The sequence below is a fragment of the Ovis canadensis genome, chromosome 15 (assembly GCF_042477335.2).
Source record: "Ovis canadensis isolate MfBH-ARS-UI-01 breed Bighorn chromosome 15, ARS-UI_OviCan_v2, whole genome shotgun sequence".
Lineage (NCBI taxonomy): Eukaryota > Metazoa > Chordata > Mammalia > Artiodactyla > Bovidae > Ovis > Ovis canadensis.
In genome coordinates this window covers 23,835,555-23,862,297 of record NC_091259.1, presented here as the reverse complement: position 1 = coordinate 23,862,297, position 26,743 = coordinate 23,835,555, and the positions used below count along the sequence as shown (strand labels likewise).

The 26,743-nt window shown below is 39.9% G+C and overlaps 1 protein-coding gene across 2 annotated transcripts in view; it reads right to left on the bottom strand.

The window, feature by feature from the left end:
• CWF19L2 (CWF19 like cell cycle control factor 2) overlaps positions 1–26,743 on the bottom strand; it is a 155,464-nt gene that overhangs the window by 95,312 nt on the left and 33,409 nt on the right. Inside the window, exons 7-8 of one of the 2 annotated variants that reach the window (XM_069554926.1) lie at positions 18,614–18,739; positions 8,286–8,392 (exon numbers count right to left, since the gene is read on the bottom strand). In XM_069554926.1, coding sequence (XP_069411027.1) covers positions 8,286–8,392; positions 18,614–18,739 — 233 coding nt within the window. The remainder of the gene's footprint in view (positions 1–8,285; positions 8,393–18,613; positions 18,740–26,743) is intronic. The other variant, XM_069554927.1, reaches the window with a different exon arrangement.

Below are 26,743 nucleotides of genomic sequence, written 5' to 3'. Positions count from 1 at the left end.
ATTTGCCATGAAGTGATGGGACCCAATGCCATGATCTTAGTTTTTGGAACATTTGAGTTTTAAGCCAGTATTTGCACTCTCCTCTCTCATCTTCAAGAGTCTCTTTAATTCCTCTTTACTTTCAGCCATCAGGGTGATGTGATACGTGATATGATATCTGAATATCTTGAGGTTATTGATATTTCTCTTGATTCCAGCTTATGCTTTATCCAACCCAGAATTTCTCATGATGTACTCTGCATATTAAGTTAAATAAGCAAGGTGACAATACACAGACATAAAGTACTCCTTTCCCAATTTTGAATCAGTCTACTGTTCCATGTCCAGTTCTAACTGTTGGTTCTTGACCTGCATACAGGTATCCCAGGAGACAGTTAAGGTGGTCTGGCAGTCCCACATCTTGAACAACTTTCCACAGTTTCCTGTGAAAAGGCTTTAGCGTAGTCAATGAAGTAGATGTTTTACTAGGATTCTCTTGCTTTCCTAGGATCCAATGAACGTCAGAAATTTGATCTTTGGTTCCTCTGCCTTTTCTAAATCCAGGTTGAATATATGGGAGTTCTTGACTCATATACTCTTGAAGCCTCGCTTGGAGAATTTTGAGCATTACTTTGTTAGCATGTGAAATAAGTCCAATTGTGTAGTAGTTTTAACACTCTTTGGCATTGCCCTTCTTTGGTACTAGAATGAAAACTGACTGTTTCCAGTCCTGTGGCTACTATTGAGCATTTCCATATTTGCTGGCATATTGAGTGCAGCACTTTCAGAACATCATCTTTTAGGATCTGAAATAGCTCAGCTGGAATTCTATCACCTCCACCATCTTTGTTTGTAGCAATCTTTCCAAAGGCCCACTTGACTTCACATTCCAAGATGTCTGAGTTTAGGAGAGTGATCACACCATTGTGGTTATCTGGATCATTAAGATCTTTTTTGTATACTTCTGTGTATTCCTGTCACCTCTTTCTATCTTCTGCTTCTGTTAGGTCTGCACCATTTCTATCCTTTATTGTGCCCACCTCTTTATGAAATGTTCCCTTCAATTCACTTCAGTTCAGTCGCTCAGTAGTGTCTGACTCTTTGCAACCCCATGAACCACTGCACGCCAGGCCTCCCTGTCCATCACCAACTCCTGGAGTCCACCCAAACCCATGTCCATTGTGTCAGTGATGCCATCCAACCATCTCATCCTCTGTCATCCCCTTCTCCTCCTGCTCTCAATCATTCCCAGCATCAGGGTCTTTTCAAATGAGTCAGCTCCCTGCAGCAGGTGGCCAAAGTATTGGAGTTTCAGCTTCAACATCAGTCCATCCAATGAACACTCAGGACTGATCTCCTTTAGAATGGACTGGTTGAATCTCCTTGCAGTCCAAAGGACTCTCAAGAGTCTTCTCCAACACCACAGTTCAAAAGCATCAATTCTTCGGTGCTCAGCTTTCTTTACAGTCCAACACTCACATCCATACACGACTACTGGAAAAACGTGGTATCTCTAATTTTCTTGAAGAGATCTCTAGTCTTTCCCATTCTATTGTTTTCCTCTGTTTCTTTGCATTGTTCAGTTAGGAAGATTTTCTTATCTCTCCTTGCTATTCTTTGGGACTCTGATTCAGATGGGGTATATCTTTCCTTTTATCCTTTGCCTGTCATTTCTCTTCTTTTCTCAGCTATTTGTAAGGCCCCCTCAGACAACCATTTTGCCTTTTTGCATTTCTTTTTCTTGGGGATGGTTTTGATCACTGTCACCCGTCAGTTCAGTTCAGTTCAGTTGCTCAGTCGTGTCCAACTCTTTGCAACCCCATGAATCACAGCACGCCAGGCCTCCCTGTCCACCACCAACTCCAGGAGTTCACTCAGACTCACGTCCATTGAGTTGGTGATGCCATCCAGCCATCTCATCCTCTGTCGTCCCCTTCTCCTACTGCTTCCAATCCCTCCCAGCACCAGACTCTTTTTCAATGAGTCATGGAATGAGGCATGAGGTGGCCAAAGTACAGGAGTTTCAGCTTTAGCATCATTCCTTCCAAAGAAATCCCAGGGCTGATCTCCTTCAGAATGACCTGCCTCTTGAGAAACCTATATGCAGGTCAGGAAGCAACAGTTAGAACTGGACATGGAACAACAGACTGGTTCCAAATAGGAAAAGGAGTACATCAAAGCTGTATATTGTCACCCTGCTTATTTAACTTATATGCAGAGTACACCATGAGAAACACTGGGCTGGAAGAAGCACAAGCTGGAATCAAGATTGCCGGGAGAAATATCAATAACCTCAGATATGCAGATGACACCATCCTTATGGCAGAAAGTGAAGAGAAACTAAAAAGCCTCTTGATGAAAGTGAAAGAGGAGAGTGAAAAAGTTGGCTTAAAGCTCAACATTCAGAAAACGAAGATTATGGCATCTGGTCCCATCACTTCATGGGAAATAGATGGGGAATCTGCCACCTGTACTATGTTACAAATCTCTGTCCATAGTTCTTCAGGCACTCTATCAGATCTATTCCATTGAGTCTATTTGTTACTCCCACTGTATACTCATAAGGGATTTGATTTAGGTCATATACCCATGGCCTAGTGGATTTCCCTACTTTCCTCACTTGAAGTCTGAATTTTGCTACAAGGAGTTCATGATCTGAACCAGTCAGTTTTTGCTGACTCTATCTTCTGCTCCAAGAATATAATCACTCTGATTTTGGTACTGACCATCTGATGATGTCCACCAGATGTCTGCCATCTCTTGCGTTGTTGGAAGAGGGTGTTTGCTATGACCAGTGTGTTCTCTTGGCAAAACTCTGTTAGCCTTTGCCTTGCTTCATTTTGTACTCCAAGGCCAAACCTGCCTGTTATGCCAGGTATCTCTTGACTTCCTTGCATTCCAGTCACCTATGATGAAAAGGACATCTTTTTTGGGTGTTAGTTCTAGAAGGTCTTGTAGGTCTTCATAGAACCGCTCAACTTCAGCTTCTTTGGCATTAGTGATTGGGGGCATAGACTAGGATTACTATGACACTGAATGGTTTGCCTTGGAAACGAACAGAGATCATTCTGTTGTTTTTGAGACTACAACCAAGTACTGCATTTTGGACTCTTTTGTGGACTATGAGGGCTACTCCCTTTCTTCTAAGAGATTTGCCCTCAGTAGCATATATAAAGGTCATCTGAATTAAATTCACCCATTCCAGACCATTTTAGTTCACTGATTCCTAAAATGTCGATGTTCACTCCTTCCATCTCCTGTTTGACCACTTCCAATTTACCTTGACTCATGGATCTAATATTCCAATGCAATATTGTTCTTTAAAGCACCAGATTTTACTTTCACCACAAGACACACTGACAGCTGGGCATTGTTTCTGCTTTGGTTCAGTCTCTTTATTCCTTCTGGAGCTATTTCTCCACTCTTTCCCAGTAGCATATTGGGCATCTACTGACTTGGGGAGTTCATCTTTCAGTGTCACATCTTTTTGCCTTTTCATACTGTCCAAAATCACTGCAGATGGTGACTGCAGCCATGAAATTAAAAGACGCTTTCTCCTTGGAAGGAAAGTTATGACCAAAGAGACAAAACTTTGTATGCTTTGTATGAAAGCAGAGACAAAACTTTGTTAACAAAGGTCCATCTAGTCAAGGGTATGGTTTTTCCAGTAGTCATGTATGGATGTGAGAGATGGACTATAAAAAAAGCTGAGTGCTGAAGAATTGATGCTTTTGAACTGTGGTGTTGGAGAAGACTCTTGAGAGTCCCTTGGACTGCAAGGAGATCCAACCAGTCCATCTTAAAGGAGATCAGTCCTGAGTGTTCATTGGACGGACTGATGTTGAAGCTGAAACTCCAATATTCTGGCCACCTGCTGCAGAGAGCTGACTCATCTGAAAAGACCCTGATGCTGGGAAACATTGAGGGCAAGAGGAGAAGGGGATGACAGAGGATGAGATGGTTGGATGGCATCACTGACTCAACAGACATGAGTTTGAGTGAACTCCGGGAGTTGGTGATGGACAGGGAGGCCTGGAGTGCTGTGGTTCATGGGGTCGCAAAGAGTCAGACATGACCGAGCAACTTCACTTTCACTTTTCACTTTCTTGCATTGGAGAGGGAAATGGCAACCCACTCCAGTGTTCTTGCCTGGAGAATCCCAGGGACAGGGGAGCCTGGTGGGCTGCCGTCTATGGGGTCACACAGAGTTGGACACGACTGAAGTAACTTAGCAGCAGCAGCAGCATAGCAAATATAAGTAAAAAGGAAACATGAAACTAACAGGAAGATTTATTAAAAGATCTTAAGTCAATATCCCCAAATGAGTAAATACTATAAATAATCAAATCAAATGGCAAAAAGTATATGAAAAAAAAAGAATCTACCTGATTAGTAAACAAATGATAAAAATAAAAGCAAAGAAAAAATCTGCTTACCAATCACAGTAGCATAGACTCTAGAAAACATACTACTATTGACAATCATATAAAAAAAGTAATTTTATTGAGTGTAATTCCTTCAATCCTTCTACAGAGAAATTTTGCAATATATATCTCACTGTAAGTATCCATATCCTTTCATTGGCAATTTCACTTTAGTGATTCTTTTAAGAAAATAACCAGATAAGTACACAACATTCATTGGAAAAGATGGTTATCCCAGTGCTGTTTAACAGGGGAAAAAAAAAACATATAAATATCTCTCCACTAATATAAATAAATAATGGGTTGTTGTTCAGTCACTAAGTCATGTCCAACTCTTTGCAACCCATGGACTGCAGAACACCAGACTTCCCTGTCCTTCACCATCTCCCAGAGTTTGCTCAAACTCATGTCCATTGAATAGGTGATGCCATCTAACCATCTCATCTTCTGTCGTCCCTTTCTCCTCCTGCCTTTCCCAGCATCAGGGTCTTTCTCAAAGAGTCAGAACTTTGCATCAGGTAGTTAGGTACTGAAGCTTCAGCTTCAGCACCAGTCCTTCCAAAGAATATTCAAGGATGACTTCCCTTAGGATGGACTGTTCTGACTCTCTGCAGTCCAAAAGACTCTTAAGAGTATTCTCTAGCACCATGGTTCGAAAGTACCAATTCTTCAGCACTCAGCCTTTTTTATGGTCCAATTCTCACATCCATACTTGACTACTGGAAAAACCATAGTTCTGATTATATGGATCTTTGTCAGCAAAGTGATGTCTCTGCTTTTTAATACACTGTCCAGGTTTGTCGTAACTTTTCTTCCAAAGAATAAGCATCTTTTAATTCATGGCTGCAGTCACCTTCCACAGAGATTTAGGAGCCCAAGAAAATAAATTCTGTCACTGGTTTCATCTTCTTCCCATCTATTTGCCATGAACTGATACCATGATCTTAGTTTTTCGAATGCTGAGTTTAAGCCAGATTTTTCACTCTGCTCTTTCATCTTCATCAAGTTTCTCTTGCCTCCTTGCTTTCTGCCATCAGGGTGGTATCATCTGCATGTCTGAGGTTGCTGATACTTCTCCCGGCAATCTTGATTCCAGCTTGTGACTCATCTAGTCAGGTATTTCACATGATGTACTCTGCATTTAAGTTAAATAACCAGGGTAACAATATATAGACTTGATGTACTCCTTTCCCAATTTGGAACCAGTCTGTTTTTCCAAGTCTGGTTCTAACTGTCACTTCTTGACCTGCATACTGGTTTCTCAGGAGGCAGGTAAGGTGGTCTGGTACATCCATTTCTTTAAGAATTTTCCATAGTTTGTTTTGATCCACACAGTCAAAGGCTTTAGAGTAGTCAGTGAAGCAGAAGTAGATGTTTTTCTGAAACTCTCTTGCTTTTCCTATGATCCAATGAATGTTGGCAATTTGGTAATCTGGTTCTTCTGCCTTTTCTAAGTCCAGCTGATATACTGAGAAGTTCTTGGTTTATGTACTGTTGAACCCTAGCTTGAAGGATTTTGAGTATTACCTTGCTAGCATGTAAAATGAGCACAATTATATAGTAGCTTGAACATTCGTTGGCATTGCCCTTCTTTGGGATTGGAATGAAAACTGATATTCTCCAGCACTTAACCACTGCGGAATAACCAAATTTGCTGGCATATTAAGTGCAGCACTTTAATCTAAAAGCATCTTTTAATCCTAAAGGCATCAACTTTTAGGATTTTACATAGCTAGGCTGGCATTCCATCACCTCCACCATATAAATATATGTATAAATATTAAGATATCACTAAAATTTATGTATTTATTGGCATCCAACTATGTCTGCTTGTGTAAGTCTGAAACAAACAGAATGTAGACTGTAAGCTTATGCTATGTCTGTTGTCAGATCTTTCTGATCCCAGAACTGAAGCTCTCCAGGTTCCTCTGTTCACAGAATTTTTCCAGGCAAGAATAATAGAGTGGTTTGCTATCTCCTGCTCCAAGGGATTTGCCCAACTCATGGATCGAACTTGCATGTCTTAGGTCTTCTGCATTGGCAGGCAGATTCTTTACCACTGAACCTCCAGGGAAGCCCAGTCTATATGCCTACTTTTGTAAAACTATTTTAAAATTATATAATAATTAGGAAAAAATTAAATATATACCTATATATATATCAAAATACTAATATAGATTCTCTTCAGTTCAGTTAAGTCACTCAGTCGTGTCTGGCTCTTTGCGACCCCATGAAATGCAGCTCGCCAGGCCTCCCTGTCCATCACCAACTCCCGGAGTTCACTCAAGCTCACATCCATTTTATACAATTATAAAAGAAATGCATATTTGTTTTCTAAAGAATACATAAAAAGTGGAGAAAGGTCTAAAGTGGAAAAGTCTCTTTCATCAATAGAATCCCCAACAGTCTCACTCCCTGGAAATAACTATTTTAGCTTCATATGTGCCCTTCCAAAAATTGTCTGTGCCAAAGCAAATATATGGGGTTTCCCAGGTGGCTCAGTGGGTAAAGAATCTGCCTGCAGTGCAGAAGACACAGGAGATGCAGGTTCAACCCCTGGGTCAGGAAGATCCCTTGGAGAAGGAAATGGCAACCTGCTCCAGTATTCTTCTCTGGGAAATTCCACGGACAAAGGACCCTGGTGGGCTATAGTCCATGAGGTTGCAAAGAGTCAGACATGACTGAGTTACTGAGCACAGCACAGCATGCAAATATAGGTATGTATATATGTGTATCAGTTCAGTTCAATCACTCAGTCATGTCCAACTCTTTGCAACCCGATGAATCACAGCATGCCAGGCCTCCCTCCCTGTCTATCACCAACTCCCAGAGTTCACTCAAACTCATGTCCCTCGAGTCGGTGATGCCATCCAGCCATCTCATCCTCGGTCATCCCCTTCTCCTCCTGCCCCCAATTCCTCCCAGCATCAAAGTCTTTTCCAATGAGTCAACTCTTCGCATGAGGTGGCCAAAGTACTGGCGTTTCAGCTTTAGCATCATTCCTTCCAAAGAAATCCCAGGGCTGATCTCCTTCAGAATGGACTGGATGGATCTCCTTGCAGTCCAAGGGACTCTCAAGAGTCTTCTTCAACACCACAGTTCAAAAGCATCAATTATTCAGCACTCAACTTTCTTTACAGTCCAACTCTCACATCCATACATGACTACTGGAAAAACCACAGCTTGACTAGATGGACCTTTGTTGGCAAAGTAATGTCTCTGCCAATAACAATTCTCTCACTTTTTGTTTACTCCTTTCTAAACCTCTTTCTATTCAAATTTTAAAAAACAGGACATCAACAGCTACTGAAACAGAAAGATTATTCACACATTGTGAATGGGGGAGCTGGTTCTAAAATATATTGCTTCATTATTCCATTGTTTTATACACACACACACACACACACACACACACAGTAATCATGCCATGTTTTAAGTAAGACAGATCATGTTGCATAACTTAAGCTTATGCAGTACTGTATGTCAAGTATATCTTAATAAAACTGGAAGAAAATGAATAAATATCACTTTCTAAAAGCAAAAAAAAAACAGTACTAATATCAAAAGATATTCTATGGAGACTTTCCTATACTATTGAAATTTCTTCACAACAAGAAAATGCTGCTTTTACTTTAAAAACATACATTCTTAAACTGTCCTTACTTAAGTTTCATATTCATTAAATTTTGTATTTAAATACGCTCACAGGTTTATCTAAAAATGAAATGCAAAACATGGCTTCAGCAGTTGAAGAGAGTTAGAACTGAAATTTAATATCAAGTCAATTAAAAAATGTATCCTAGCACAAAACACTAACAAAGTTAAAGTCAATTTCTATATAACTTTGAAAATAATATTTATCTCCTAAATACCAAGACTTACCCCATATCTTTCAGCTACAATGTCCTCAAAATTTCTATTTTGTTTCTCAGCTTGTTCTTTCATTCTTTGATAAGACTTCCTTAGCCAGCTTAGACCACCATCTTCTACTGAAATTCAATTGCAATATTAAATGTCAGTACTTTTCATGTGGTTATAACAGAATATTTACTGCTACTACAGTAACTATGAAATTGCATATTATTGTTTGAACATATAAAAATCATAAGTGCATTTAAAATTCAACATATATTTGAATGCCTATATATGTAAGGCACAGTTTTGCAATAATGAGAAAAGAAAAATGAAAAGAAACACCTGGGAAATTCCATGGTGCTCCACTGACTAATACTCTAGATTCCCAATGTAGAGGGGCCAAATATGATCCATCAGGGAACTAGATACCACATGCTGTTGCTAAGAGTTCACATGCCACAACTAAAAATACTGCACGCCATAACTAAGAGTTAGCATGCTGCAACTCAGAGTTTGCATGCCACAATGAAGATCAAAGACTGTGATGCAACACTCAGCACGGTCAAATAAATTTTAACAATAAATATTTAAAACAAATAAAAAGAAATAAAAATAGAACTACCCTAAAAAACCTGGAATCTAAGGAAATGAGGATAAGAGAAGATAAATATAACAAATATTACATTTTATCAAAAGAGTATTTATCACTATTATAAAGAGTTACATAAAAATGAAAAAAGGAGAGAATTATTTATAAATATAATATCAGGGGACAATGTCACACACCAGGATGAGAATCGAGTTGGATTTCTACAAAGAATAGAGTATGCCTCAAAATAAATTAAAGCCGAGAAAGGTATACACCTAGTTTTTTTTAGAGGAAAAAAACTACTTCAGATATAACTTAAAGAACATATAAGGAGATGAGACCAGTCAAGATGCTGGAACAGAAGGACCTGAGGTTCACTTCTTCTCACAAGCACATCACTAATTACATCTACAAATGAAACAATTTAAACATACCACATGCTGAACATTAGCAGAGGATCTTGGATACATTAAAAGACAAGAAAAGATCCCCAAATAACCAGATAGGATGGAGAGAAGAGACATAAAGCAAAAGAGGAAACGAGATGGAATCCATAACCTTGGGGTGGTGGGGCCGGGGTGGGGGTGGGGGAGTGGCTGAAGAAGAGGAGAGGTTACCACATCAGGAGAAGGCCCCTTGAATATTTAAGAAAACTGAAATCATTTCAAGCATCTTTTCTAAACACAACACTATGAGACTAGAAATCAATTACAAGAAAAAAAAGTCAAAAACACAAACACATGGAGGCCAAACAATATGCTACTAAATAACCAAGAGATCACTGAAAAAATCAGAGGAAACTAAAAAATATAGAGAAAAACAACAACACAACAACCCAAAACCTATGGGATACAGCAAAAGCAGTCCTAAGAGGGAAGCTTACTTCGACCCTACCAAGAGAAACAAGAAAAATCTCAAACAATTTAATCTTATACCTAGAGCAACTAGATAAAGAAGAAAAAATCCAAAGTTAGTAGAAATAAAAAAAATTATAAAAATCAGAGCAGAAATAAATGAAACAGAAACAAAGAAAACAATAGCAAAAATCACTGAAACTAAAAGCTGGTTCTTTGGGAAGATGAACAAAATTGACAAACTTTTAGCCAGACCCATCAAGAAAAAGAGAAAGAGGACTCAAATCAATAAAATTAAAAAAGAAAACGAGAACTTACAACTGACACCACAGAAATGCAAAGGATCAGAAGAGATTACTGTAAGCAACTATAGGTCAACAAAATGGACAATCCAGAAAAAATGAACAAGTTCTTAGAAAAATACAACCTTCCAAGACTGAACCATGAAGAAACAGAAAATATGAACAGATCAATGGAAAGAAATGAAACTGAAACTGTGGCAAACTCTATCCAGCATTTAGAGAAGAAACAAAACCGACTCTTCTGAAACTCTTTCAGGAAATTAGAGGAACACTCCAAAACTCACCTAAAAGGCCACCATCACTCTGATACCAAACCAAAGATCTCACAAAAAAAAAAAAAAAAAGTGAAATTACATGTCAGTATCACTGATGAACACAGACGCAAAAATCCTCAACAAACTGCTAGCAAACATAATCCAACAATACATTACAAGGATCATGATCAAGTGGGGTTTATCCCAGAGATGTAAGGATTACTCGATATACACAAATCAGTCAATGTGATACATAGTATAATAAACTTAAGAATAAAAACCACATGATTATCTCAATAGATGCAAAACAAATTTTTAACAAAATTCAACACACTTTTATAATTAAGGAAAAAAAAACCTCTCCAGAAAGTGGGTTTAGAGGTAACCTGCCTCAAAATAATAAAGGCCATATAGGACAAACCTACAGATAACATCATACTTAGAGGTGAAAAGTGGAAAGCATTTTCAGTAAGATCAGGAACACAACAAGTATGTCCACTCTACCACGTTTATTCAACATAGTATTAGAAGTCCTGGCTACAGCTATCAAAAAAAAAGAAAATGAAATTGAAAAGCTTCAATACTTTGGTCACCTGATGCAAAGGGCTGACTCATTAGAAAAGACCCTGATGCTGGGAAAGATTGAAGGCAGGAGGAAAAGGGGATGAGAGAGGATGAGATGGTTGGATGGCATCACTGACTCAATGGTCCTGAGTTTGAGCAAGCTCTGGGAGATGGTAAAGGACAGAGAAGCCTAGCATGCTACAGTCCATGGGGTTGCAAAGAGTCGGATATGACTGAATCACTGAACTGAACTGAAACTGGAAAAGAAGTAAAATTCACTGTTTGCAGATGACATGGTACTATGCACAGAAAATCCTAAAAGATGCTACCAGGTAACTACTAGAACTAATTTACTAGAATTTGATAAAGATGCAGGATACAAAATTACTGCACAGAAATCTCTTGTATGCATACCTATGCACTAACAAAGAAAGATCAGAAAGAGAAATTAAGGAAACAATTTCATTTACCACCACAAAAAAAGTAATAGAATACCTAGGAATAAGCCAATCTAAAAACATAAAAGATCTATACTGAGAAAACTACAAGATACTGATGAAAGAAATAAAAGATGACTCAGATAGAGAGACACATCATGTTTCTGGTGTATGGAATGGAAAAATCAATACTGTGAAAATGACTATATCACCAATCTACAGGTTCAATGAAATCCGTATTAAAACTACCAATGGCATTTTTCACAGATCTATAACAAAAAATTTTACAATTTATATGAAAACAAAAGAGATCACAAACAGCCAATACAACCTTGAGAAAGAAAAATGGAACTGGAGGGGTCGGGCTATACTACAGGCTGACTTCAGACTACACTACAAAGCTACAGTCATCAAGACAGTGTGGTACTGGCACAAAAGCAGACATACAGATCAATGGCACAGGATAGAAAGCCCAGAGACAAACCCACCCACATATGGTCACCTAATCTATGACAAAGGAAACAGGAATATACGACGACAGAAAGACGGTCTTTTCAGTAACTGGCACTGGGAAAACTGAACAGCTACCTGCAAGAGAAAGAATCTGGAGCATACCCTAACACCATACACAAAAGAAAACTTGAAACAGATTAAAGACCTAAATGTAAGGTCAAATACTATAAAACTTTTAGAGGGAACCATAGGGAGAACACACTCTGACAAAAATTGCAGCAATATATTTTTCAATTCATCTTCTAAAATAATGAAAATAAAAACAAAAATAAATTAATTGGCCTAATTAAACTTCAAAGATTTTGCACAGCAAACGGAACCATGAACAAAACAAAGAGAAGAATCTCAGGATGGGAAATGATACATGCAAATGAGGCAACTGACAATGGATTAATCTCCAAAATATACAAACTTCTCATGCAGCTCAATATAAAAAAAAATTTCCAATCAAAAAAGAGTGGAAAACTTAAACAGATATTGCTCCAAAGAAGACCTTCAGATGGTTAAAAAGCACATAAAATGATGCTCAACATTTCTCATTATTAGAAAAATGCAAATCAAAACTACAATGAGGTATTACCTCATCCTGGTCAGAACGGTCATCATCAAAAAATCCATAAACAAACAAAATAATAAAAAACAAAACAAAAAACTAATAAACAAAAAGATTTAAAAATAAAAGAATAATTTTTTTTTAATCCACAAATAATAAATGCTGGAAAGGATTCAGAGAACAGGGAACTTTCTTGCACTGTTGGTAGGAATGTAAATTAATATAGCCACAGTGGAGAATGGTATGGAGGTTTCTTAAAAACGAAAAATAGAACTACCATATGACCCAGCAATCTCACTATGGGGCATATATCTTGAGAAAACCATAATTTAAAAAGAAACATGTACCCCGTTGTTCACTGTAGCACTATTTACAATAGCCAGGACATGGAAACAACCTAGATGCCCATCAACAGACGACTGTATAAAGATGTGGTACACACACAATGGAATACTACTCAGCCATAAAACTGACTCATTTGTAGAGATGTGGCTGTATCTAAAGTCTATCATATAGAGTGAAGCAAGTTAGAAAAACAAATGTTGTATATTAACACATGTATGTGGAATACAGAAAAATGGTACAGATGAACCTACCTGCAGGGCAGGAACAGAAACACAGAAGGACAGAAAGGACACGTGGCCACACAGGGGGAAAGGGAAGGTGGGATGAATTGGAGATTAGGTTCAATATAAATACACTGCCATGTGTAAAACTGATAGACAGTGGGAACTTTCTGTATAGCACAGGGAACTCAGCTCAGTGCCCTGTGATGACCCACCTGGATGGGATGGAGAGAGGAAAGTTCAAGAGGGAGGGAATATATCTGTAAATATAACTGGTTCGCTTCATTTTAGGAAAGTAATACAACATTGGAAAGCAATTATACTCCAATTAAAAAGCAGAAGGGCTTCCCTCGTGGCTCAGTGGTAAAGAATCTACCAGCCAATAAGGGAGATATGGGTTTGATTCTTAATCCAGAAAGATCTCACATAACACAGAGCAACTAAGCCCAGATGTCACACTATTGAACGTGTGTTACAGAGCCTGGAAACGCAACTACTGAGTCCACGTGCCACAACTACTGAAGCCCACGCACCATGCCAGTGGTCCACAAGAGAAGCCACCACAATGAAAAGCCCATGCACCACAACTAGAGAGGAGGCCCCACTCTCAACTAGAAAAAGCCCACACACAGCAACAAAGACCCAGTATAGCCGAAAATAAAAAACTCAATTATTAACAAGAATGAAGAAGGAGTGACAAGGTCTGGCTTTTTGGCCTGAAATTCCCTATCCCTGGTGATAAAAATTTCTTTCTACCTCAAGATACAAGGACTGCATCTTTTATGAGATTTATTCCCTGTTTTCAGGAAGGTAGAGACGAGAGGTCAAAGTGTCCTTCTTGTATCAGCTCTTTCTCAAGTAATTTTAATTCAATATAATCAATATTGAATGAACTCCTGAGGCGGGGTTTAAAATGGTGGGAGAACAGGAAGCAGTTAAACTCCCTTCACAGAAACATTGAAAATACATTTGAAAATACACCTACAAGTGGAACTATTCACAGAGATAGCTACTGAGCACTGACAGAAGACACTGGACCTCCAAAAAGACAAGGAAAACCTCCATGTAACTGAGTAGGACAAAAGGAGAAAGAAAAAGAAGGAATCAGGCCTGCACCCCAGGGAGAGAACTGTGAAGGAGGAAAGGCTCCCACATCTTGGAAAGGCTCTTCACCAGCAAAGAAATTAGACTGGATAGAGGCAGAGGTTTTGGAGCCTAAAAACAAGAGAGCAGCAACAGGCTTGTGGAAGTCACCACCAGCCTATGCTCCTCAACGTGAAATGCTCCTCTGTCAGTAAGGACGGGGGTCAAGTGCCAAGTAAAGCTCAGACTCTGAAGCTCCACCCCAGGGAGGGGACAAAGGTTAGGTGCAGAAACAGCCGAAGAGTTCAGGCCATGGCAACTGAGGGTGTACTAGGAAGAAGTCTGGGCTCCCCAAAAAGGCAAGACACCCTCACTGGGAGAGGGAGGAAGAGAGAAGCGGGATCACCATAAAAGCTTCTTTTCCTGTGAGCACTCCCAAGCAACAGGACTTCACCTACAGGGGCTCCTTGTGTGGGTGCAAATCACCGCTGCTGCCATCCTGGGATCCAGGTGGGCATGGCTACCTCTTTCAGGCCCACAGGCAGACACCAGGCCCTGCCCATGCAGAGCTGGAAGGGCACAGACAGCTTCCAAAACTAGAAACCCCACTGGCTGACACAGAAGGGCGAGACTGAGCTACTGGAAATTGCACCAGCGGGCCGGAGGACCCACCTCCACTGACCTAGAGGGGCACAGACACTCCAGCCACAGGGAGCTCCCCCAGAGGGCCCGGGACCTGCCTAGGCTGTCCCGGGAGGGCACAGACAGCTCCCCAACCAGAGGTCCTGCCAGCAAGGCACAGAACCTGCCCCTGCTGACGCAGAAAAGCACAGAGAGATTCAGCGGCTAGCAGTTCCACCAGGGGCCCTAGGACTCACCCTGCTGACCTGAAAGGGCGTGGCCAGCTTCCAAAAGAAAATTTCCACAGGCAGGTCACAGGATCCACCCCTGCTGGGCTGGAGGGGCACAAACAGCTTTACCTATGAGGGATTCTTCTGGGGGTGGGGGGCACAGGATCGACCCCAGCTGACCCGGAGGGGTACGATCCAGCCACTAGAATTTCATCAGCAGGCCCCATGACCTGCCCAGGCTGTATGTGATGACGCATGAAGCTTCCACACAGGAAATGTCAGTAGTTGCTGACAACCCCCCAACTGTCCCAGAAGGATATAAACAGATCTCTCTACTACATAATCTGTCATTGGGTACCAGGACCTGCCCCTCTGTCCTGGCATGGCATGGATAGCTTTCAAAACTGGGAAATCCATCAGTGGATGTCAGAACCCACTCTGCTGTCCTGGGAGGGCAAGTATATTTCCTGCTACTAGGAAGTCCACCAGTGGGTGCTGGGACCTACCTTACTGTCCCAGGAGGGTGCAGGTAACTAGCCTCCACTAGGAAATCCATTATCAGGACCAAGAGTTGCCCTGTTGTCCAGGGAGCACACAGAAAATCCTCATTACTAGGAAATTTTTGAATGGGTCCAGGGATCTACCTCATTATCACAGAAGGGCACAGATAGCACAACCCCCACTCCCACCAAACACACACACATACACACTAGGAAATTCACCCAGAGGAGGGGCTGAAAACCACAGCTAAGCCCCAGGAAGTGAAGTCACTCAGTCGTGTGCGACTCTTTGCAACCCCATGGACCGTGGCCCACCAGGCTCCTCCATCCATGGAATTTTTCAGGCAAGAGTACTGCAGTGGGTTGCCATTTCCTGATCCAGGGGAAACCCCAACAGCTATGTAACTAAAAAAGATGAGTCAAAACCTCTCCTCAAGGCTATGCAAACTGCGAAGTTACACCTCCACTGACAGCTTCCTAAATTCAGCCCCTATGAAACATCCAAAAGAACAAGTACTTTGCAACTGGGATGGGCTATAGCAGCTGTGAACTCTCTAGACAGGTACATGTGAAGACAGGGACAAACCAGAGTTCGAGCTGCGTCCACTGCTCACACCGTGTGACCAGCTGAATGACTACTGCAGCACTGATACCTAACTTCACTGGACCCATGCTGGAGGACATGTGAAAACAATACCTGAAGAGTCATCAGGGCCAACTGCAGGCATACTTATAGTTAAGGTGGGACCCAGAGCAGCACCCATAAGAATACAAGTTGTGAGCACACAAAACAGCTGAAAGGGGACACAACAGAGTACAATAACAGGTGAACAGCTCCAAAAGATTAAAACTCAGAGGCCTCCCTACAAGTGAGAGTGCTCTAATCCTGCCTACATCACAGAGCAGATCAGAGTCACAGCTAGGAAACAGATTTTGGAAATTCCGCTTTAAAAACTAGGGAGACCTCGCCCGTGACAGGGCAGTGATAGCGACAAAGCAACCAGGAGGGCCCACTCAATATCCAGGGCAGGCTCCAATCACTACAGCTCAGTTCAGTTGCTCAGTCATGTCCGACTCTTTGTGACCCCATGGACTGCAGCACACCAGGCTTCCCTGTCCATCACCAACTCCTGGAGCTTACCCAAACTCATGTCCATAGAGTCAGTGATGCCATCCAACCATCTCATCCTCTGTTGTGCCCTTCTCCTGCCTTCCATCTTTCCCAGATTAGGGTCTTTTCCCGATGAGTCAGTTCTTCCCATCAAAGAATTGGAGTTTCAGCTTCAACATCAGTCCTTCCAATGAATATTCAGGACTGATTTCCTTTAGGATTGGCCACTTTTACCTCCTTGCAGTCCAAGGGACTCTCAAGAGTCTTCTCTAACACCACAGTTCAAAAGCATCAGTTCTTTGCTTTCTTTCTGATCCAATTCTCACATCCATTCATGACTATGGAAAAACCATAGCTCTGACTAGATGGACTTTTGTTGGCAAAGTAATGTCTCTGCTTTTTAATATGCTGTCAAGGTTGGTCACAGTTTTTCCTCCAAGGAACAAGCATCTTTTAATTTCGTGGTTGCAGTCACCATCAGCAATGATTTTGGAGCCCAAAAAAATAAAGTCTGTTACTGTTTCCATTGTTTTCCCACCCATTTCCCATGAAGTGATGGGACTGAATGCCATGATCTCAGTTTTCTGAATGTTGAATTTTAAGTCAAGTTTTTCACTCTCCTCTTTCACTTTCATCAAGAGGCTCTTTAATTCTTCTTTGATTTCTGCCATAAGGGTGGTAACATCTGCATATCTGAGGTTATTGATATTTCTCCCAGCAATCTTGATTCCAGCTTGTGCTTCAGCTAGTCTCGCATTTCGTATGATGCATTCTGCACATAAGTTCAATAAGCAGGGTGACAATATACAGCCTTGATGCACTCACTTCACAATTTGGAACCAGTCTGCTGTTCCATGTCCAGTTCTAACTGTTGCTTTTTGACCTGCATATAGATTTCTTGGGAAGCAGGTAGGATGGTCTGGTATTCCAATCTCTCGAAGAATTTTCCAGTTTGTTGTGATCCACACAAAGGCTTCGCCGTAGTTGATAAAGCAGAAATAGATGTTCTTCTGGAACTCTTGCCTTTTCAATGATCCAACAGATGTTGGCAATTTGATCTCTGGTTCCTCTGCCTTTTCTAAATCCAGATTGAACATGTGGAAGTTCATGGTTCACGTACTACTGAAACCTGGCTTGGAGAATTTTGAACATTACTTTGCTAGCATGTGAAAGCGTAAGTGAAGTCGCTCAGTCGTGTCCGACTCTTTGCGACCACACAGACTGTAGCCTACCAGACTCCTCTGTCCATGGGATTTTCCAGGCAAGAATACTGGAGTGGGTTGCCATTTCCTTCTCCAGAGGATCTTCCCGACCCAGGGATCGAACCTGGGTCTCCAGCATTGTAGGCAGATGCTTTACTGTCTGAGCTACATGTGAGATGACTGCCTTTGTGCAATAGTTTGAACATTCTTTCGCATTGCCTTTCTTTGGAACTGGAATGAAAACTGACCTTTTCCAGTCCTGTGGCCACTGCTGAGTTTTCCAAATGTGCTCGCATATTGACTAAAGCAATTTCAAAGCATCATCTTTTAGGATTTGAAATAGTTCTACTGGAATTCCATCACCTCCACTAGTTTTGTTCATAGTGATGCTTCCTAAGGCCAACCTAACTTCACATTCCAGGATGTCAGGCCCTAGGTGAGCGTGGGTGATCACACCATTGTGATTATCTGTGTCATGAAGATCTTTTTTATATAGTTCTGTGTATTGTTACCACCTCTTCTTTATATCATCTGCTTCTGTTAGGTTCATACCATTTCTGTCCTTTATTGTGTCCATATTTGCATGAAATGTTCCCCTGGTATCTCTAATGTTCTTGAAGTCATCTCTAGTCTTTCCCATTCTACTGTTTTCCTCTATTTCTTTGCACTGATCACTGAGGAAGGCTTTCTTATCTCTCCCTGCTATTCTTTGGAATTCTGCATTCAAATGGGTATATCTTTCCTTTTCTCCTTTGGTTTTCACTTCTCTTCTTTGCTCAGCTATTTGTAAGCCCTCATCAGACAACCATTTTGCCTGTTGGCATTTCTTTTTCTTAGAGATGGTCTTGATCACTGCCTCCTGTATGTACAAACCTCCATCAATAGTTCTTCAGGCACTCTGTCTATCAAATCTAATCCCTTAAACCTACTTGTCACTTCCACTGTATCACTGTAAGAGATTTGATTTAGATCATACCTGAATGGCCTAGTGGTTTTCCATATTTTCTTAAGTCTGAATTTTGCAATAAGGAATTCATGATCTGAGCCACAGTCAGCTCCCGGTCTTGTTTTTGCTGACTGTACAGAGCTTCTTCATCTTTGGCTGCAAAGAATATAATCAATCTGATTTTAGTACTGACCATCTGGTGATATCCATGTGTAAAGTCTTCTTTTGTGTTGTTGGAAGAGGGTGTTCGCTATGACCAGTGTGTTCTCTTGGCAAAACTCTATTAGTCTTTTACCTGCTTCATTTTGTACTCCAAGGCCAAATTTGCTTGTTACTCCAGGTATCTCCTGACTTCCTCCTTTTGCATTCCAGTCCCCTATAATGAAAAGGGCATCTTTTGGGGGTGTTAGTTCTAGAAGGTCTTGTAGGTCTTTATAGAACCATTCCACTTCAGCTTCCTCAGCATTAGTGGTCGGGGCATAGACTTGGATTACTGTGATAGTGAATGGTTTGCCTTGGAAATGAACAGAGATCATCTGTTCATTTCCAAGGCAAATCAAACTCAGATCAAGAATATAAAGGCATAAGCCTCTGGAGAAACCACATCCATCAGGAAAGAAACTCCAGAAGCAAGAGGAACTGCCACTGGAAACCTGCAGAAAGGAGACAACAAACAGTAAGCTGGAAAAAAAAGAGATGACAAAGAAATATGATGACATGAAGTAGCAAGACAGAAACATCCAAGAACAACTAAATGAAGAGATAAGCAATCTATCTGAAAAATAATTCACAGTAATGAAAGTGAAGGTGGTCCAAGATCTTAGAATGAAGGCAACGATCAAGAAGATACAAGGAAATTTTAACCTAAAGACTAAACAGAAATAACTAAGACAATAACCTAATTGAAAATATGCTAAAAGGAATCAATTGCAGAATAACTAAGGCAGAAGAACAGATGAGTAACCCAGAAGGCAGAATACTGGAAATCTCTGGCACAAAACAGAATCCAGGAAAGAGAATGAAAAGAACACACTCTCAAGAGACCTCTGAAACCACTACATGTACCAAAATTCAAATTAAATAGGCCCCAACAGAAGAAGAAAAAGAGAAAGGACCTGAGAAAACATCTGAAGGTAGAGTCAAAAAATTCCCTGACATGGGAAAGGAAACAGTCACCCAAGTCCAGGAAATGTAGAGAGTCCCATACAGCAAAATCCAAGAAGCAACACAAGACACATATTAGTTAAACTAACAAAAATTAAATACAAAGTAAAAAATGGTAAAAGCAACAAATACCATACAAGGGAATCCCCATAAGGTTATCAGCTGATTTTTCAGGAGAAATTCTGCAGGCAACAAGAGACTGACAGGATATATCTAAAGTGATGAAAGGAAAAAATCTACAGTGAAGAATACTCTACCCAGCAACAGTCTCATTCACATTTGATAAATCAAAAGCTTTACAGATAAGCAAAAGCTAAGAGAATAAAGCCCCACCAAACCAGCTTTACAACAACTGCTAAAGGAACTTCTCTAGGCAAGAAACATAAGAGAACAAACGAGAAAGGGAAGAAAAAAGACTTACAAAAACAAATTCAAAACAAGAATGGCAGGAGAAACATACATATCAAAAATTAACTTAAAGGTAAATGGATTAAATGCTCCAACCAAAAGACACAGCTGAATGGACACCAAAACAAAATCTGTATATAACCTGTCTAAAAGAGACACACTTCAGACCTATAGACACACAAATGGAAAAGTGAGGGAATGGCAAAAGGTAATCCGTGCAAATGGAAATCAAAATAAAACTGGAGTAGGAATAATCATATCAGACAAAACAGACTGTGAAATGAAGACTGTTTACATGAGATAAGGAAGGACAGTACATAATGATCAAGGGATCAATCCAGGAAGAAGATATAACAACTGTAAATATTTATGCATCTAACACCTTAATACATAAGGCAAATGCTAATACCCATAAAAGGGAAATAACAGTAACACAATAATAGTGGGGGACTTCAATATCCCAGTGATGCTAATGAACAGATCATCCAGACTGAAAATTAATATGGAAACAAAAAGCTTTAAATGGCATATTAGACCAGATAGTTTTAACTGATACTTATAGGATATTCTATCCAAAAGCAGCAGAATATACTTTCTTCTCAAGTGCATATGGAACATTCTCCAGGATAGACCATAGCTTGGGTCCCAAATCAAGCCTTGGTAAAATTAAGAAAACTGAAATCATATCAGGTGTCCTTTCCAACCTCAATGCTATGAAATTAGAAATCAATTACAACACACAAACACATGGATGCTAAACAATGTGCTACTGCACAACCAATGGATCACAGAATAAATAAAAGATGAAAAAAAAAACCCAGAAACAAATGACAACAAAAGCATGAACAGTCAAAATCCATGGGATGCAACAAAAGCAGTTCTAAGAAGGAACTTTACAGCAATACAATCTCACCTAAAGGAACAAGAAAAAAATCTCAAACAACCTAAACTTATACTTGAAGCCACTAGAGAAAGAACATACAAAACCCACAGTTAGTAGAAAGAAATCATAAAGATCAGAACAAAAATTACTGAAATAGAAACAAAGAAAAAAATAGCAAAGAACAATGAAATAAAAAGCCAGGATCTTTGAGAAGATAGATAAAACTGATAAACCTTCATTGAGACTCATCAAGAAAAAAAGTGACAGGACTCAAATCAGTAAAATTAGAAATGAGAAATGAAGTTACAGCTGACACTGCAGAAATACAAAGAATACTACAACAACTGCAAACCAATAAAATGGACAACATGAAAGAAATGGACAGATTTTTTAAAAGGTACAACCATCCAAGACTGAATCAGGAAGAAATAGAATTATAAACAGAAGATTCACAAGTAATGAAATTGAAACTGTGATTAAAAATCTTCCAACAAATAAAAGCCCAGGACCAGATGGTTTCACAGTGAATTCTACACATTTAGAAAAGAGTAAACACTTATTGATCTCAAATTTTCTGAAAAAGATTGAAGAGGAAGGAACACTCCCAACCTCATTCTATAAACCATCACCCTGATAAAAGAAAAACATATTAATAGAATTACAAAAGAAAATTACAGGTCAATATCACTGATGAATACAGACACAAAAATCCTCAACAAAATACTAGCAAACAGAATCCAACAACACATTAAAAGCAACATACGCCATGATCAAGTAGGACTTATCCCAGGGATGTAAGAATTCTTCAATACACACAAATCAACCAGGGGGATATACTTCATCAACAAATTGAGGAATAAAAACCCTAGGATCTTCTGAATAGACGAAGAAAAAACTTTTGACAAAATTCAACATTCACTTATGATAAAAACTCTCCAGAAAGTGTGCACAGAGGGAATCTACCTCAACATTATATAGGTCATGTATGATAAATTCACAGCAAACATTCTCAATGGTGAAAAACTAAAATCATTTCTTCTAAGGTAAGGAACAATACAATGATGTTCCCTCTCTACACTATTACTGAAAATAGTGTTGGATGTCCTAGCCACAGCAATCAGAGAAGAAAAAGAAATAAAAGGAATTCAAATTGGAAAAAAAAAGAAGCAAAACTCACTGTTTGCAGATAATATGATACAATACATAGAATATCCTAAAAATATTATTAGAAACCTACAAGAGTTAATCAGTGAACTGGTAAACTTGCAGGATACAAAACTGACACACAGAAATCTCCTGCACTCCTACACACTAACAATGAAAGATAAGAAAGAGAATTTAAGAAAAATATCCCATTTACCACTGCAACAAAATGAATATAATACCTAGGAATAAACCTACCTATGGAGGCAAAAGGCCTGTACTCAGAAAACCATAAGGTCTTGATGAAATAAATCAAAAAGGACACAAACAGATGGAATAATATATGATGGTCTTTGAACGGAAGTATCAATATTGTGAAAATGACTACACTATCCAAAGCAATCTACAGATTCAATGCAATCTCTAACAAATTACCAAGGACATTTTTCACAAAATTAGAATGAAAACTTTTACAATTTGTATGGAAACACAAATGACTCCAAATAGCCAAAGCAATCTTGAGAAAGAAAAATGGAGCTGGAAGAATCAGGCTCTCTGACTGCAGTCTATACTGCAAAGCTACAGTCATCAAGACAATACAATACTGGCACAAAAACAGAAATACATATCAATGAAACAGGATAGAAAGCCTAAAGGCAAAGCCTCACAGGTACAGTCACCAAATCTATGACAAAGGAGGCAAGAATATACAATGAAGAAAAGACAATCTCTTTAATAAGTGGTACTGGGAAAACTGGACAGCTACATATAAAAGAATGAAATTACAATACTCCCTAACACCACACATAAACTAAAAATAGATCAAAGACCTAAATGTGAGATTGAACACTATAAAACTCTTAAGAGGAAAACACAGGTAGAATACTCCTTGACATAAACTGCAGCAGGGGCTTTTTTGATCCACCTCCAAGAGAAATGAAAATCGAAACAAAAATAAACAAGTGGGACCTAATTAAATTCCAAAGCTTTTACACAGTAAAGGAAACCATAAACAAAACAAAGAGGACCCTCAGAATGGGAGAAAATATTTGCAAACAAAGCAACTGACGAAGGGTTAATCTTCAAAATATACAAACTTCCCATGTAGCACAATATCAAAACAATAAACTCAATGAATAAATGGGTGAAAGATCCAAATAGATATTTCTCCAGAAACATAAAGATGGTCAAAAAGCACATGAAAAGATGCTCAACATCTCTCATTATTCAGTTCAGTTCAGTTCAGTTCAGTTCAGTCACTCAGTCGTGTCTGACTCTTTGCGACCCCATGAATCGCAGCACGCCAGGCCTCCCTGCCCATCACCATCTCCCGGAGTTCATTCAACCTCACGTCCATTGAGTCCGTGACGCCATCGAGCCATCTCATCATCTGTCGTCCCCTTCTCCTCCTGCCCCCAATCCCTCCCAGCATCACAGTCTTTTCCAATGAGTCAACTCTTCGCATGAGGTGGCCAAACTACTGGAGTTTCAGCTTTAGCATCATTCCCTTCAAAGAAATCCCAGGGCTGATCTCCTTCAGAATGGACTGGTTGGATCTCCTTGCAGTCCAAGGGACCCTCAAGAGTCTTCTCCAACACCACAGTTCAAACGCATCAATTCTTCAGCGCGCAGCCTTCTTCACAGTCCAACTCTCACATCCATACATGACCACAGGAAAAACCGTAGCCTTGACTAGACGGACCTTGGTCGGCAAAGTAATGTCTCTGCTTTTGAATATACTATCTAGTAGGTCCTAACTTTTCTTCCAAGGAGTAAGCGTCTTTTAATTTCATGGTTGCAGTCACCATCTGCAGTGATTTTGGAGCCCCCCAAAATAAAGTCTGACACTGTTTCCACTGTTTCCCCATCTATTTCCCATGAAGTGATGGGACCAGATGCCATGATCTTCGTTTTCTGAATGTTGAGCTTTAAGCCAACTTTTTCACTCTCTTCTTTCACTTTCATCAAGAGGCTTTTTAGTTCCTCTTCACTTTCTGCCATAAGGATGGTGTCATCTGCATATCTGAGGTTATTGATATTTCTCCTGGCAATCTTGATTCCAGCTTGTTTCTTCCAGTCCAGCATTTCTCATGATGTACTCTGCATAGAAGTTAAATAAGCAGGGTGACAATATACAGCCTTGACGTACTCCTTTTCCTATTTGGAACCAGTCTGTTGGTCCATGTCCAGTTCTAACTGTTGCTTCCTGACCTGTATACAGATTTCTCAAGAGGCAGGTTAGGTGGTCTGGTATTCCCATCTCTTTCAGAATTTTCCACAGTTTATTGTGATCCACACAGTCAAAGGCTTTGGCATAGTCAATAAAGCAGAAGTAGATGTTTTTCTGGAACTCTCTTGGTTTCTCCATGATCCAGCGGATGTTGGCCATTTGATCTCTGGTTCCTCTGCCTTTTCTAAAACCAGCTTGAACATCAGGGAGTTCACGGTTCACATATTGCTGAAGTCATGTGAGATGAGTGCAATTGTGCAGTAGTTTGAGCATTCTTTGGCATTGCCTTTCTTTGGAATTGGAATGAAAACTGACCTTTTCCAGTCCTGTGGCCACTGCTGAGTTTTCCAAACTTGCTGGCATATTGAGTGCAGCACTTTCACAGCATCATCTCTCAGGATTTGAAACAGCTCAACTGGAATTCCATCACCTCCACTAGTTGGACGGTTTTATGAAGACCTACAAGATCTTTTAGCACTAACACCCAAAAAAGATGTCCTTTTCATTACAGGGGACTGGAATGCAAAAGTAGGAAGTCAAGAAACACCTGGAGTAACAGGCAAATTTGGCCTTGGAATGCTGAATGAAGCAGGGAAAAGACTAATAGAGTTTTGCCAAGAAAATGCACTGGTCATGGCAAACACCCTCTTCCAACAACACAAGAGAAGACTCTACACATGGACATCACCAGATGGTCAACACCAAAATCAGACTGATTATATTCTCTGCAGCCAAAGATGGAGAAGCTCTATACTGTCAACAAAAACAAGACCAGGAGCTGACTGTGGCTCAGATCATGAACTTCTTATTGCCAAATTCAGACTTAAATTGAAGAAAGTAGGGAAAACCGCTAGACCATTCAGATATGACCTAAATCAAATCCCTTATGATTATACAGTGGAAGTGAGAAATAGATTTAAGGGACTAGATCTGATAGATAGAGTACCTGATGAACTATGGAATGAGGTTCATGACACTGTACAGGAGACAGGGATCAAGACCATCCCCATGGAAAAGAAATGCAAAAAAGCAAAATGGCTGTCTGGGGAGGCCTTATAAATAGCTGTGAAAAGAAGAGAGGTGAAAAGCAAAGTAGAAAAGGAAAGATATAAGCATCTGAATGCAGAGTTCCAAAGAATAGCAAGAAGAGATAAGAAAGCCTTCTTCAGCGATCAATGCAAAGAAATAGAAGAAAACAACAGAATGGGAAAGACTATAGAGATCTCTTTAAGAAAATCAGAGCTACCAAGGAAACATTTCATGCAAAGATGGGCTTGATAAAGGACAGAAATGGTATGGACCTAACAGAAGCAGAAGATATTAAGAAGAGGTGGCAAGAATACACGGAAGAACTGTACAAAAAAGATCTTCACGACCCAGATAATCATGATGATGTGATCACTAATCTAGAGCCAGACATCTTGGAATGTGAAGTCAAGTGTGAAGTCTCTCATTATTAGAGAAATGCAAATGCAAACTCCTACCTCACACCAGTCAATGGCCATCATCAAAAAATCTACAAACAAAAAATGCTGGAGTGGGGATAAAAGGGAACCTCCTACAGTGTTGGTGGGAATGTAAATTGATACAGTCACTATGGGAAACAGTATGGAGGTTCCCTTAAAAAAATAAAAAACAGAACTACCATATGACACAGCAATCCCTCTCCTGGACATATATCATGTGAAAACCATAATTAAAAGCACACAGGTACCCCAATATTCACGTAGCACTATTTACAACATGCAGGACATATAAATAACCTAAATGTCCAATGACAGATGAATTGATAAAGAAGATGTGGTGTTTATATGCAATGGATGGAATATTACTCAGCCATAAAAAGGAATGAAATAGTGCCATTTGCAGAGATGCAGACAGACCCAGAGACCATCATAGGTGAAATAAGTCAAAAGAGAAAAATATCACTTATATGTGGAATCTCCTGGAGAAGGAAATGGCAACCCACTTCAGAATTCTTGCCTGGAGAATTCCATGGACAGAGGAGCCTGGCAGACTACAGTCCATGGCATCACAAAGATCTGGACATGACTGTGCAACTATCACTCATATTTGGGATCTATAAAGATGGTACAGATGAGCTTATTTGCAAAGTAGAAATAGAGATACAAGTGTAGAGAACAAACAGTGGATATCAAGGGGGAAGGGAGGGTTGGATGAATTGGGAGACTGGGATTGACATATATACACTTACATGTGTAAGAACAGATAACTAAGGAGAACCTATCGTATAGCACAGGGAACTCTACTCAATCCTCTGTGGCAACATTTTCTTCCCATTTGTTCTAAATGGGAAGAAAAGCTAAAAAAG